General features: G+C 45.5%; 5 protein-coding genes and 1 non-coding gene across 6 annotated transcripts; 4 read left to right on the forward strand and 2 right to left on the reverse strand.

Moving 5' to 3' along the window:
* Positions 1-212: 212 nt before the first annotated feature.
* Positions 213-1,141, forward strand: MCYG_05246 (CCR4-Not complex subunit Caf16; the record flags this gene model as incomplete). The annotated part of the gene is made up of 2 exons (XM_002845331.1): positions 213-348; positions 471-1,141. 2 exons carry the CDS (start codon positions 213-215, stop codon positions 1,139-1,141), a joined length of 807 nt encoding a protein of 268 aa, XP_002845377.1.
* Positions 1,142-1,408: 267 nt separating this feature from the next.
* MCYG_05247 (elongator complex protein 2) lies at positions 1,409-3,989 on the reverse strand (the record flags this gene model as incomplete). The annotated part of the gene is made up of 2 exons (XM_002845332.1): positions 1,409-3,790; positions 3,861-3,989. 2 exons carry the CDS (start codon positions 3,987-3,989, stop codon positions 1,409-1,411), a joined length of 2,511 nt encoding a protein of 836 aa, XP_002845378.1.
* Positions 3,990-4,260: 271 nt separating this feature from the next.
* MCYG_05248 (uncharacterized protein) lies at positions 4,261-4,774 on the forward strand (the record flags this gene model as incomplete). Its single annotated transcript, XM_002845333.1, has 3 exons — positions 4,261-4,334; positions 4,420-4,584; positions 4,657-4,774. The coding sequence occupies 3 exons, from the start codon at positions 4,261-4,263 to the stop codon at positions 4,772-4,774; spliced, it is 357 nt and encodes a 118-aa protein (XP_002845379.1).
* A 149-nt stretch (positions 4,775-4,923) lies between these two features.
* On the reverse strand, positions 4,924-7,130 carry MCYG_05249 (6-phosphofructo-2-kinase/fructose-2,6-bisphosphatase; the record flags this gene model as incomplete). The annotated part of the gene is made up of 11 exons (XM_002845334.1): positions 4,924-5,169; positions 5,233-5,409; positions 5,467-5,841; positions 5,894-6,013; positions 6,068-6,175; positions 6,243-6,323; positions 6,370-6,539; positions 6,592-6,689; positions 6,744-6,779; positions 6,840-7,028; positions 7,117-7,130. 11 exons carry the CDS (start codon positions 7,128-7,130, stop codon positions 4,924-4,926), a joined length of 1,614 nt encoding a protein of 537 aa, XP_002845380.1.
* A 620-nt stretch (positions 7,131-7,750) lies between these two features.
* Positions 7,751-8,956, forward strand: MCYG_05250 (mitochondrial import receptor subunit tom-40; the record flags this gene model as incomplete). The annotated part of the gene is made up of 3 exons (XM_002845335.1): positions 7,751-8,062; positions 8,138-8,782; positions 8,852-8,956. The coding sequence occupies 3 exons, from the start codon at positions 7,751-7,753 to the stop codon at positions 8,954-8,956; spliced, it is 1,062 nt and encodes a 353-aa protein (XP_002845381.1).
* A 1,451-nt stretch (positions 8,957-10,407) lies between these two features.
* Positions 10,408-10,491, forward strand: MCYG_10552. Its single transcript has one exon. It is a non-coding gene; the product is annotated as a tRNA-Leu (tRNA).
* Positions 10,492-14,584: the final 4,093 nt, after the last annotated feature.

The raw sequence follows: 14,584 nt of genomic DNA on the forward strand, positions 1-14,584 counted from the left end.
AATCTCTTCACGTGTTTTGCATCTCGGCCGTTTGCAAGAAGTTTTCTTATTTGTATAGCTATATAGAGAGCTCGCTGGAAATATATATATATGCCCATTTCTCCTCTACTTCAAGCCTGTCTACTGTCATAGAGTATTAGTTGTTTATTGGGACGGCATTCACTCGCAAGCAGAGTTCCCGTTATTTCACCAAATTTGAAATATTCATCACAATGGCCTCGTCCAGCGCCACACCAGACACCAATATCAAGGTCGACGACCTCAACTATCAGTTTCCTGATGGCTCGAAAGGATTGTCGAATGTCTCTCTGGATCTCCCTCAGAATAGTCGGACACTTTTGATTGGCGGTAAAGCATACTCCATTCCATATTGTCGTTATATTGCCCCCCCCCACATGAACTGTTTTCCAAATATTTTTATTACCATTTCTAAAACTATTTCTGCTCTGTTCTTGCTTCTCTTTATCTAGCCAATGGTGCTGGTAAAAGTACGCTCCTCAGGCTCCTTTCGGGTAAACGTCTTGCGCCAAACGGTTCCATCGTCATTGGAGGGGTCGACCCGTTCAAAGAAGGCCTCGAAGGTGTGACATATCTCGGCACTGAATGGGTTCTCAACCCGATCGTTCGAACCGATATCGACGTGCCGACTTTACTCGGATCTGTGGGAGGAGATTACTATACGGAGAGAAGAGACGAGCTGGTTGAAATTCTCGATATTGATATGTCATGGCACATGCACTCTGTGTCTGATGGAGAGAGGCGGCGTGTGCAGCTTGCCATGGGCCTGTTGAGACCATGGAACCTACTCTTGCTAGATGAGATCACCGTGGACTTGGATTTGCTTAGCCGAAGCAACTTCTTGGATTTTTTGAAACGGGAGACCGAAAGGAGACCCTGCACTATCGTCTACGCAACCCATATCCTGGACAATCTGGCTCAATGGCCGACTCACCTGGTTCACATGCACATGGGCCAGGTACGGGACTGGGGTTCCATGGAGAAGTTTTATAGCAACCGTCCTCGCATGTCGGAGAACAGCCAGCTGGGCGAGTTGGTTCTCGAATGGTTAAGGAAGGACATGAAAGAGCGTGGGCCTCGCCCTGGTAGACCAGCAGAGGCTAAAGCGGAGACAAGGAATTAATGAGTAGGCATATGTCCTCACATCGATTGGTTATTGCTTGCAATTCGAGGAAGATTAAAATACCTCAACCCTTAACGGTGAGACGAATTTTCTTATTTCCTGCTATTAATGCCCTTGGGTGGTTGCATTTGAGCATACGTGCGGCCTCAACGCCATAGACTTTTATATCATTTCCTTTTTTACGCTTTTGGAATTATTGCCTCTAGAAGATTGTCTTTTCGCTATTGTAGATAATGTTCACTCTTTTGTACCGAGATGCCAGGGTGCCTATATCGGAAGGCTATCGACATTATATATACGAACTGAAGAATCCTCACTTGCAACTGCAAGCTGCTGGCATCCTGGTTTCCTGCCAGTGGCTGCAACATCCTCTCCATACACATCTACTAATCCGTTCACTGGCCTCCATGCTACTTGAGTAATGGATTTGGACGGGCATTCTGATATCGGGATCGTGATCATTGCCCCTGCCTCAAAGCTTTCTAGATGAATCCTGTAAATGAATAACTGGCCGGAATCATCTCCAACGGCGAGATAAAGCCCATCATGCGCTGTTATCGGGAGGAAGTCGATAGCAGTAACCGGATGGGAGAAGGAGATTGTAGTTTTAGCAATGAACGAAGCCCCCTCCTGAACCCATAGCTTGACGGACTTGTCACGACCACCCGTAGCAAACACTGTAGCAGTCGGATGGGGTGCCCAACTCGCACTCAATATCATCCTTGAGTGGCCTTTGGGGTTGGAGGTTACCATTTTAAATAGTAGCTTGTTGACCGAGTCTCGTTCGAAAACTGCCCACTGTCGATCACGTCCGACACTGAGAAGGTATCTATCACCAGCAGAAAACCGTAAAGAGGTTATTGTTAATGAGTGGGCTATCAACGGAGGTCTTATTTCGTTCCATGTTGAAGTGTCATATAGACGAATAACTGCATGATCGATGGAGCTAGCTTTACATGCGGTTGCGATGATAGATCGGTCGCGACTCGCAGTAACGGCTGATATTTCGTATCCATGGCCATACAGCTTTTCATGTTCTGGCCAGAGTGTATGTCTGGCTAGATGGTCCTCTAATGGTGGGTGGTCGATCTCCAAGTTGTACACCTCAGGTTGAGCTGCTTGTAGTTCTTTTTGCTCGCCAGCTTCGTTTGTTTCTTCGTCTCCTCCAACCTCCTCATCCATGGCTTTATTAGACAAGCCTAGTACAGGTATACTAGCGGCTTCGGGCATTTCTTCATCACTTGTAGGCTGAGCTAGCCCACTCAGCCGCGTGAGCAAGTTAGCAACCGCTTTCGTTTCATTAAAGACTCTTAGAAGCTTTTCATCAGCGCCGGAGACAAATCTAGACGGCCCCAGCAGCGCAAGGCAGTTCAGGTCATAACCATGTATTTGGGGCCGTGAAAATTCATGCCACGAGTGATGGTTGCCCTTCTTCCACTCAGCATACAGCCTCGTCGTTTGGTCTCCGCTAGTAGATAGAAGATACCCGCCGCTAGATTCCCAGGCAACATCTCCAACGCCTCTAACATGCCCTGTAATCCCTGGTATGGGGAGCCATGCATCCGCGGCAGCATCATGTCTCCATGACCTCCAACTCCCTGTCCTGCCTAAACAGACAACTACATTCCCCGATGGAGACCAAAGGCTAATCCAGAAACCACCAGCACTGCCGGTAGCGGTGGTGGAGCCCTTCAAGGAGCTAATTTCTCCCATTCTTGATAGTGAAAACCAGATGCCAGTTATAGGGTCTTGCTCCCAGATAACTAGGGAGTTATCAGCAGAAGCAGATAGAAGTTGTGGGCGGAAGGGATTTGGGTTCCATGCTACGGTATAAACCCAGTCTTCATGACCAAGAAGAAGAGCTTCAAATGTGATTGAATATTTGGCACCATGCATATCAAAACGGTGAGCCTTTGGAGTCAATGTCGCCTGCTCCATTCCAGCCAACAATTGGTCTTCCACGTTCTTTGGCGTAGCCGAAGCAGTGCCTTCTCCAGGGTTCACTTTCCAAAGGCGAATATACTTATCCTGACTGCATGAGGCAAGTAGAAAGTCTCGTGGTGTGGTGGGTTCCCCTTCGCCGTGCACACTATCACTTTCAGGTGAAAATGCAAGGGATCGTATCCAGCTCTCGTGCCCTATTAAAGTGGTGCTAAGCTCGAATTTGAGATCATTGGTGTCCTGCGCAGAATATATCTGAATTGAGGACCGGGTTCCCCCGACTGCTAGTACCATTCCACCCAATTTGTCCCCAGCGTCCAGGCTGGGTATGAACTTCAGTGCCATTGCAAGAGGAAAATACCGAGGTTTCAACGAAATGCTCTGTAATAACTGGCATTTTACAGCGTCGCTTTCTTCAATTATTCTCCATGCTTTGACGGTCCCATCTGCGGCTCCAGAAACGAAAATATTCGATTTACTTGCGACCTCAATACAATTGAGGGAGCCTCCATGTTGTCCTTCCACGACCGCCACCTGTGAAAAATTAGGCGGACTTGAAGAATCTGATTTCCATATTCGTATAGCGTGATCACTACCACCTGTAATAAGTAGTATCGGTCCGGTGGTGGAAGATGTGTAAAATTTGACAGCGTTTACTTTGTCCGTATGGCCCACGAGAAGCGTATATACGCCTCTGTCGTTTTTGTCCTAGAAATCAAGCCATACATGTTAGTTCTCAGGCAGTCACCATTTAAAGAAACAGTAATTAAACACTTACTGAAGGGTTCCAAATAGCAACATTATTATTCGCACCAAAGGCTAGTAAGCCAGACTGATGGTGCCAGTCTGCTGCTGCGGGATTCCTGTTGCCCCCGACGCTGATGAAATCCGTTGTAACTGATACCATGAATGGCAATTTTATCTAAAGAACCCTTTATATGATTAAGAGGCCCTTTCCTGCTCCGTAGCTTGGGGGTTTATTGAAGTAGTTATTATCCTGATCAGTTTGCCAACCAGAGTCGTTAAGGTTTGATAAACTTGGGTGAAAAAAGCCCCATCTTATCGATAAGAGATTTTCCCTCCCCGCCGTAATTACACGGCATGGACATGACAACAACTTGCATTTGAAGCGTGTTGATACACTTAAGCATATTGATTATATTTTCTAGTCCATAATTATGGGCTCAGTTCCGGCTGATACTGTCAGCCATGCCAAAGGCGAAGATACTCTCGATATCACAGTAGAATTTACGTTGGTCTTCCCTAAACGAATCCCACCCCCCCCGATGTTGATATAAATATTAATTAAATACCATGAACCTATGAAACTGCTTTAGTGGTGGCCTTGAGATGCTATTTTCAAATGAAAGAACTCATAGAATTGCGTTACCATCCCGGGACCCGAGCGGAGCGGCAACGAATATCAGCTACCTGGTGAAATACTTGATCGAGAATGTAATGAAGGACCAAAGAAAGGAGCTCTTCGTTATTGATGATCATGTGTTAGTATATCTTTCTGTTGCTGTCACTGATAGCATGATAATTTGGCTAACTTCTCCTAAACCGTGATTTAGGCGACCTGGAATATTGGTGTTAATCAACGATGCCGATTGGGAATTGGAGGGAGAGGGTGCCTATGAAATTTCAAATGGAGACAACATTCTATTCGTATCTACCCTCCATGGAGGATAGTGGTCGGTATGAAAAGATTGATTTAATAAGAGCATAAGAGCAGTTTCGACAGTAGGAAAGATCAGACGCTAAGAGGAAGAGACGAAAATCACATCATTAACTCATACATGATCTGATACGTCAACGGAGGAGGAATAACAACGAGACCCTCAAACGACATCTTCAGCATGATGCTGGGAAATCTTTTCTGGATGCTTGAGTGTCCTAAATCCGAGTTGCGGGGTTGGACCTCCTTCGAATGAAGAGCCATCCAACCCACCACCAGGCATTGGTGAAACGATACCACTCTGTGGCACGGGAATTTTAATGTCCTCTGGTGACCCTGGAACAATCTCTGGTGGAAGGTCTGGGATATGTATGCGCTTTGCCCGGTTATTATAGCTGGCAGGGATTATCTATAGAGTTATTAGCGATATATGAATGTGCAAACAGTTACCTAAAGCAGTGCATGACTTTACCTCAATTATCTGGTCTCGTGGGAAGGACAAAAAAGGGATGTCGGTCGAGTTACACGCCATCAAATAACCATATAGCACCCTTAAAACGCTTTCATGTGCGATAATAAGAAGGTCATTTTGCTCGCGCTCTAGCTCAAGGATTACAGGCTCAAGCCGCACGGCCAAGTCATGATAAGACTATATTTGTGTCAGTATCAATAGCCGATACACAGCCTGGCGCCATCTACCACTTACCTCAGCTCTGGGGTATCTATGATGATATGGATCTAAGTCATGCATTTCAACTTCATCAGGATATTCTTTTCTGATCTGTTCTTCAGACATTTTTTCGCAAACCCCAGGGTTCAACTGGCTCATCTGAGAACGATGCCGGACTCTATATCCCTGTAACCGAAGGAATTGTGCAGTCTCTACAGATCTGCGCCGGGTTGAGGACCAAATAATAAGTGGTCTGAGTTGCGGATCGGGCTCACCCTGTTCTAGTAGAATTTTTCTTTCCTCCTCCCGATGTTTAATAAGTGTATCAGTCATCTTGCGGGCATAATCTTCCCCCGTAGACGAAAGCGAGGAGTCTGCCTTATATGAGTCTGATACCATGGATGTACCGGCCTATTAAAATTATAAGTATATGAGGGATAATATTGACTATTGAATTACATACCCTGACGAAGTAGGTGCGCCTATTTTTGATATGGAGGTTCAAGAGGTAGAACACAATTCGATGGTGGAGGTAACCAAACCCGCGATTGTTTATCATCATCTTCTCACCAGCGTTAAACATCTATCGATATGTCAGTTTTTTCTCCGGATCCATACAGATACCACCTCTATATACCTTAATATAGTTTAGTTCTTGTTCCTGCATCGTTTCAAAGAGTGGAATCCTGGCAGAAATTCGAGCTAAATAATCTTTTACAGCCACTTGAGAATCCCATCCCACATACTATAATCCCAGAAGATGAGTATTAAATAAATGACTCGATATAGAGGGTAGAAAGATGGTTTCATACATCTGGAGATGAGATCTTCACTCGTCGTACGTTCTCTTCGATTATACGCTCATCGCTGCACGATGATTCAATAAATAAAGTCTACATGGTCAGCTCTCTGCCCACAATTTATGAATCCTGTTCATACCTCAATATCTTGTTTCGCAAACTCTCTTGAGAGAGATATTCTTCCAGCAGCAAGGGGGTTAACAGCATCATATATGGCAATTTGTCCATTTTCATGGTTCAAAAACCGATATATATCCTCACGGCATCTCTTAACAATCTTCTGTCGAAGAAGGACGGATGACGCAGATGCTATTTAAAAAATTAGCTTTATACCTAGACATTGAGGATAGAGACCGCTCACCATTTGCAAAGAAATAGTCCTCTGGCAGCTCAGCACCTACGCCAACCGTAGCTCGTCTATAGTCCCCAAGATGGAAAATACGGGTTTTCACTCCTAGCCTATATCCATTTGTAAGCGGAGAACACATGTTATTGACATTTGGGTATACGTACCATCTAAGATATCTAGCAAGAGCTACAGATATATGCCTACAAAATGAAAATTTTTAGCAAAACAAATGATAAAATAGTGGTTGCAGGGTTTCTGACGTTTTACCCCGGGCTGGCAACCCAACCGTGATAATGACAATCCGTCCAGAATGGAAGAGACGGCCGGATTCGGTACTATAAAGTTGAGCTGGAGCTAAAGCTGGCATTTCCGGCATGTCATGAATAGCATCAACAAAGGTTGACGACTTCCGTCGAAAACGAGGTGCACTCGCGACGACATCGGCGGTTCTATATATATAGTGAGCTATGTGCCTCCCAAAGCCTTGTCTGCTTACAACTTCATATATCATTGTATGCGTGCGGCCAGAAAACATACAGTAGGGTATCCATAGTGGCAACCACACAGTTATATTGTGTGTTTAATGGGCTCAGACAGGCCCAATCCAAGTATTCAAGGCTCTATCCTCCTGTTACTGACGTTGGTATCAAGTGAGCAGCTTGTTACAAGGCGGGTCGGCTAAGAAACATGTGGGGAATCCAAGTAATGTCGAGGAAGACTGGTATCCCGCAACACAGTAAGTACGCAAATATAAAACAACTCTTCTAAGCAAGGGAACAAGATCAGAAACCCTCCAGAACCCGTAGTTATAGAGAAATAAGCATAACATTCAACTGAGGTTGCAAGTTGCAAGTTCAACATGAAGACGAAGTTCAAGAAGATGAATGCCCAAATAAGCTTAGCGCGCATCCAGGTCTTGGCGGACTTGGACGCAGAAAAAGAAGTTTCAAAGCAAAAACCACATTTTTTCATCTGCAACGCTTTCAAACGCTGGAGCGAGCTTTGCAACGAAGCCCGATTGCCAATTGTCATTCGACAAGCTCGACAGGCTGTGACGAACGTCTCTCGTTCAGAGTTGCATTTTTCTTTATTTGATTTGAAAACGATCTCTTTTCCGTTTCGCTCAACAACTGATTTCTCTACCGCGTTCTCAATCATCTCTTAAGTCACCATGGCCGACTTCGCCTCTGCCCTTTCTTTTTTGACCGATAACCCTGCTGCGGCAGCTATACAAGATTCATACGATGCATTTGCACGGAGGAGAGCAGACCTTGGGCTGTCGAATCCTGGAACCGTCGAGATGGTTGCTCGCGAGGTCCAGAAGGATGTCCTGCTTTCCAATTTCATGTTCACAGGCCTCCGTGCCGATTTGACCAAGGTCTTTGGAGTTTCGCCTCTTTTCCGAGTCTCTCATGCATTTACTATGGGTTCTCAAGGAAACCTACCTCCATATGCATTTTCTACCATGTTTGGTACCTCAGATGTAAGCCATCCTTTAGAGTGACCTATACCTATTTTTTGCAGTAGCACTCAAGCTAATATATTAATTAACCCGTAGGTCCTTATGCAAGGTAACATTGGTAGTGACGGAGCCCTAGCCGCAGTTGCCAATTATCGTTGGAGCCCATCTTTGGTCAGTAAAGCCAATGTCCAGATAATGCCTGGTTCTTCTCAGGGACTCCTGCAGCTCGATAACGACTATACGGGAGCCGACTTTTCGGCATCCCTCAAGGCCTTTAACCCGTCAATTCTGGAGGGTGGCCTTACCGGCATCTTCATTGGAAGCTACCTGCAGTCTATCACTCCTGGTTTGGCTTTGGGCTTGGAGGCCATGTGGCAGCGTGCTGGACTTAGTGCTCGACCAGAGACTGCCTTGTCATACTGCGCACGATATAAGGCAGACGACTGGATTGCTAGTGCCCAGTTACAGGCCCAGGGAACAATCAATGCCTCATTCTGGAAGAAGCTTTCGGATAAGGTCGAAGCTGGTGTGGATATGAACCTTCAATTCGCACCAAGCGGCAACCCAATGATGGGAGGTATGCAGAGAGAAGGAACCACGGCTGTTGGAGCCAAGTATGAGTTCAGGGCATCTACCTTTAGAGCCCAAGTTGACAGCGCCGGAAAACTGAGCTGTCTCTTGGAAAAGAGAGTTGCAATGCCAATTTCTCTCACCTTTGCTGGTGAAATAGACCAAGTCAAGGCAAGTGATATTTCTCAAGTAAAGAAAATTGATGATTTATTGGTAACTAACATTTTATTGATTATATAGCAAACTGCCAAAATTGGTCTTGCAGTCTCCTTTGAGATGGCATCAGAGGAACTGATGGAACAACAGGAGTCTGGAGAGCTGGCTAGCGTCTCTCCACCTTTCTAAACATAAAGCTTGAAGAACTCTATCCCTCATTCTTGCCTCACACCTCCTTACCAACCAGCAATTCATGACCATATATCCCATATATCCTTTATAATATCTGCACCATGACAGCGTCTATTCCTTGTTGTACTAATTCCACAGGGTTTTATTCAGGCTCTCCGGTTGCACCTGTCTCTATGAACTCTCGAAGACCCTTTTCCTTTCAATCCCATGCATAAACGTTCAGGCAGTTGTATTAGGTGTACGGAACTTCATCTTGTATAGATCTCTTCGCCTCCCCCCACTTTTTTCTTTTTGTTCTTTTACTCTCCTGTCTTAACAAGCCGCTTTTATCCTGTTACTGTTTTAATGGTAACTCTTATTTTTATTCCCGAAGAATCATATCATGTTTTTCCTACCCTAGTGCTACCTTGCCGCTTGTGTTTTGTGGACGGATAATGGGATATGAGATTCGAGTCAGATGGGAAAAGGATTGTGACATGATTAGGCTGTGTGTGTTTTTTTATACTGTTTTATCCCTTTATCCTTCTGTTGGGGTTGTTTTGTCAAAACTTAGAGGGAAGGAATGTAAAATAACATGACTTGATTTTTGTCTGTTTGTTTCTTCTATTTGAAGTGCCAGAGTGAATTGAGGTTCAGATGTATATTATACTACTGCACTATTATTTTCGTGGGACTCGGGCTTCTATCCAGCCGACCTAATCGACACGGCCTGTTAGCCATCTCCAGTCGAAACTTAGAAAATTAGACCATCTTCGACACTGGGGACTATCATGCAGGGTAGAGTGACCATTCCCTGGTATCGAATGCAAACTTCGGGTTACAGGTGATGGTCAACATCTGAGGATCAAAGCTGCTTGGCTAACTCAAGAAATAGCTCACACACGCACACACTCTCTTCGTTCCCAATCTATACATTCCATGGTGTATATCTCGACGTGGCCATGCAATGTACGTGGCTTCCAGAGAGAGGAGCCATCGAAGTAGTATATCAACCATGGGATATATGCGAATGACGCTATACGTTCTTCCCTTCCTGCAGAGATAAGGGCGGGGGGGAAAGGCAATGAACACGGAAGAGAATGTACTCCATTTAAGACAACCAGATGAAATCAGCAGCTCACCCGATCTATACAATCATGCATGCATATACCCTATATCAAGCACAAGTAATTGCATTAGAGGCTACAGGGGACAGGGAAGAAGCCTGACAGCTCGGTACGATCATCTGACACGTCTCGAGCTTCCTTGGAGTAATTAATATTGATTTACATTGCATCATCATCTTCAAGGCTTGGCCATATATTCGGGAAGAAATGGTACGACTTGGTACTTCGTTTATCAACATATATAGTATACACTTACATTTACGGAGTATAGTAATGAGTAAGGAGGCTCAAACAGGCCCACTACTATAATCTAATTTAGTGTGGATAACAACTTAATATTCCGGTAAGATGGCCGAGTGGTTTAAGGCGGCAGATTTAAGCTCTGCTGAGGGAGACCTCTCGTGGGTTCGAATCCCACTCTTATCAACATCTTTTTTTTTCCCTCTCTTTTCTATCTGTGTGTCTGCGACACGGTGAGGAGCGGTTCTGCATGATCGACTCTCTCGTTCTCCTTGTAACTCGTACAAGTTGATCCACGGAACCCAGCTCGTGGTAAGTAAGGCTAGCATGCAAAAAAGCAATGCCATAGCCAGCAAAAGAGAGAAAAGAAAAAGAAAAAAGGAATTGACTTTTTCTTTATCTCTCTCGCTTCTTTGCAAAAATAAAGCGAACGAGAGACGAGAACTAGTCGTTGTTAAGTTATGCTGTGAAGTGTTTCGGAAGATGACGAGCGCAGAAGAAACGGGATGCAGAGCATACATCAGCATAACATCATATATATGCTTATGCAAATGAACATCGCTCTCGAAAAGCCTATCCAACTCTTGCAATTGTCTCCTCCGCCTAACTTTCCCCCTTCCTCTCTTTCTATCCGTTCGTCCGTTTCGGTGTTATAAACCGGTGGATATGTGTAGAAGAAGGTACAGATGGAGAACAAGGTTAGATTTAATATTAGACACAAAAAGACAAAAGGGAAAAAAGTCCCCATCTCTGAAGCTATCGGCGTATGTGTCTTAACTTGTAGCGCCTGCCGCTAGTTCGAAGTCGTTAGCTTCAATCCTGGCTTAATTCGATGTGTTTAAATCGATCACCTGGACAAGCCAGACGCCGAAGCGAGTGAGAGCAATGCAGTTCGAGAGACAAGTCGAGACCTTCCAACAAGTACACATTAATAATAATTCCGTCAATGGTCTTTTTTCGTGAAAGACGACAAAAAAAAAAAAAGGCGCTCTCTCGCTTGTTTTCTCCACTTGTGCCTGTCTGTCGTCTGTGCCTGCGCAGTGCAGTAGTTTGGTACTGGTCGGGTTGGGCCAGTGGCCACACACGCGGGATTGATTGCTGCAGGCAGGCAGTTAGGACGGGTAGGTATATATATGTGCTGTGGCGTGGAAGTCGATAGGTCCCGACAGATAGATCGTATTAACCCGACAGACAGGCTCGGGGAAGTTTCATGGCCTGGGATAGAGATGTTTTTCTGTGTATGGATGCTAGGCCGAGGAGCATGCACCAATAGGACATCAGAGCTAGCTCGCGGCTTCGTAAGGCTGGGCTAAGGGTGAAGGATGATATCGTCATCTGGTCATTGGGCTTGATAAGGTAAGGTACGTTCCATACGTAAATAGTGTAGGTACGTACTACTATGATGTAGCTAGTAAAGAGGCGAAGGGATGTCGCTGTGTCTGAGATGCTGGCTGAGTGCGTGCATGTGGCGTGTCCGGAGGATTGGCAATATACTCGTGTATGTGCGCATCACATCTATGTAACGCCTTTCTGTAGTTATGCCGCCATCTGTGCCCATCTCTTTATTTCTTTTCTGTTTCCATCCCTTCTCTGCATATCCTCGCCTGGAGATACTGTTTTGCGCGTATACTATGTGCGGTGAAGGTAGCACTGGGGAGAGGGGCGATCTACGTTACAAAAAGGAAAAAAGCAGGAGATCGTGGCTTTAAGTCTTGTATATGTACTCCGTATGTAGTCCTACTATGATATATATCAGTATTGCAAGTACGATAGATGCTAAGATCGATGCTGCAGCTGAAGATATCCTTGATTTGCTGTGTGCCTGAAACAGAGATCCTGGCCAGCTAAGCTCGAATTAGCCATTGTACCTTGTCGGGAGCTCGACTAGGTACACTGTAGTATATTATATATAGCTTGAGAAGAGGTAAACCTGGGTGGTGTGTGTGGCAGTTGGTTGATGTTAGAAGGGAGAAAAAGAGTGAAAGTTACACGGCCCGGCCAACGCAACGGCCGTCGAGAGGAACGGACGTACACGGCCGTGTTACACGTTCCTTGGCCCTTGGCCTTCTCATTTATGAAGTGCATATACGGAGTATATATTCCACAGAAGACTTCTCCTAGTTCCGCGAAGTATGGTATAGGATGGCACAGACGTGATAAATGCAGGGTTATCAGGGAACTGGAAAGACGGTCCGCATCGAACTGTTCGTGGAGGACCCCTACCATAAGGGGTCTGAGATGCCGTCGACATAGCATGGCCAAGTCAAACATGTCAGGATGTGTATACATACATAGTACATAGTATATGCATGTCATCTGGCTACATGAGTTTTCCGTTTCCCGTTTCCCGTTTCCCGCACAACATATATAAGAGTTGCAGGGAGGTAAAGAACGGAAGAAAAAAAAAAGACCGGCACCAAAGACCAGGCTGGCAAGGGCCTCCGTCTTTCCTGGGTTGTTCTCAGGCCTTGGTCTCCCAGGGGGGCAGTACATAGTAAGTAACAAAAAGGAGGTCATAGAAGTTGGCGCGCATAGACGCAGTCATACAAACTAATTATTCCTTCCCGCAATCGAAGGGGGGTGTGGGATGACGAGGGTTGATCTAGGCCGATCGGACGCCACGGCCTCAAACGTCTACTCTGTGCGTATATAATGTGTGCCTATCTGATGTGCTGTGCTAAAATGATGAGAGGGGTGGAAGTCAATTGCAGCACACACGCAAGGCACGCAGGCACGGCGGGACTCGAGACGAACAGGGAGAGGCCCAGCGTGAGAGAGTCCGACGAGAAATATACATAGCATATGACTTCATCTTCTCAACCGCCAAGAGGCCGCTAAATCGACCTTTATGTGGACATTTTTGGTATTAATAATACGGCCATCAGGACTGGTGAAGGTTCAAAGGACAGCTTCCCTTCGGTGGCCGTATGAACATCAGATATTCAGGTGGTTCCATCCGGCATCCAACAAGCAACCTGCCCGACCGTTAACCTGTCCCGTGGTGGCCACACAAGGGAAAGAGGCAATCCATCAAGGGAAGCAGAAGAAGCTCCAAAGCAAGTTGAAGATAGAAGTATATACGGGCTTGGGTACAGACAAGCCCCAGTGGATACGCGATCCTGTGACTTCCGACAGCTTATCCTGGCTCCAGGTGAAAATTGCAATTGGTCACCCGACAACGCAGCACCAGCACACGATATATAATATGGGTAAGTAAATAGTTGAATAACCCTCCCCCCCCATTGCAGGAACAAGTTGATTCACTATCACCATCATAACTCTTTTTTTCTTTTCTTTTCTTTTCCTTTCCGTTATCGTGGCGCGAGGATTATGATGGGATTAAGGGGAACAGGGATCAAAGCCCAATTGACCATGGCCGCATGTAGGTACGGGGGTCTTCTTCTTTTTTTACCCTCCTTTCCCTTTTTTTTCTCCCTGCCGCAACCTAAGTACAGGATCATCCCGTTAGCAAGGAGAAGCCAAAGAAGAAGCAAAAGAGACCTCTCTCTCTTGGATATAGTTATACTTCCTCTTGTAGGTTAAAAAAGAGGCATCCGAAGACCAGTACCAGTATTTCCACTTATACCCACGCCAGGATCTTCCCTCAAGCTTCTCTCGTGACTACTTTCGAAGCAGTTATAGACGGTCATGCCTTGAGAGACACAAGTCGTATGTCTGAGAGAGGTGAGGAGAGGCAAAGCGGTGATTACCCTGAAACAGAGACGAGACGAGACGACGAAAGAGGGTAAGTATTGTGTATTGCGTATTATCCTGTAACCCCCCCGTAGGAACTCGTAGCTTCGTGGGCTTGTTCTTGTGTGGCAGCTGTCTGTCTGGCGGGCGGTTTGCTTTTTTGCAAGAGAGTTGGCGGGAGTTGCAAGCTTTGTGAGAAAGCAGAGAACGCAGAGCAAAGCAGAGCAAAGCTCCTAACTTCTTCCTCCTTTTTCTTCCTTTTTTTTCTTCTTCTTCTTCTTCAATCTCAACAACTTACAAGATTGAAATAGCACTAGCAGCGGTTATTTTTTTTAAAAAAACAGTTTGGTTTGCAGTTTTAGAACAGTTTTTTTTTTTGCAGGCAGTTTGCCGCAGTTTCTCGACCCAGAAGCAGAAGAGCTTCTTCCCTTCTTCTATCTTCCTCCTCCCCTTTCTTCTTCCCGGCATCATCTTCAGCTCTGTATTATACGCTGCAGGTTTAAAGGTCTTCCCTCTCTTCACTGTAAGTCTTCTTTCTCTTTGCTTCTTCTTCTTCCTCTTCTTTGCTTCTTCTTGTTAGAGCTGG

Source organism: Microsporum canis, genomic scaffold (genome assembly GCF_000151145.1).
Source record: "Microsporum canis CBS 113480 supercont1.5 genomic scaffold, whole genome shotgun sequence".
Classification (NCBI taxonomy): Eukaryota; Fungi; Ascomycota; class Eurotiomycetes; order Onygenales; family Arthrodermataceae; genus Microsporum; species Microsporum canis.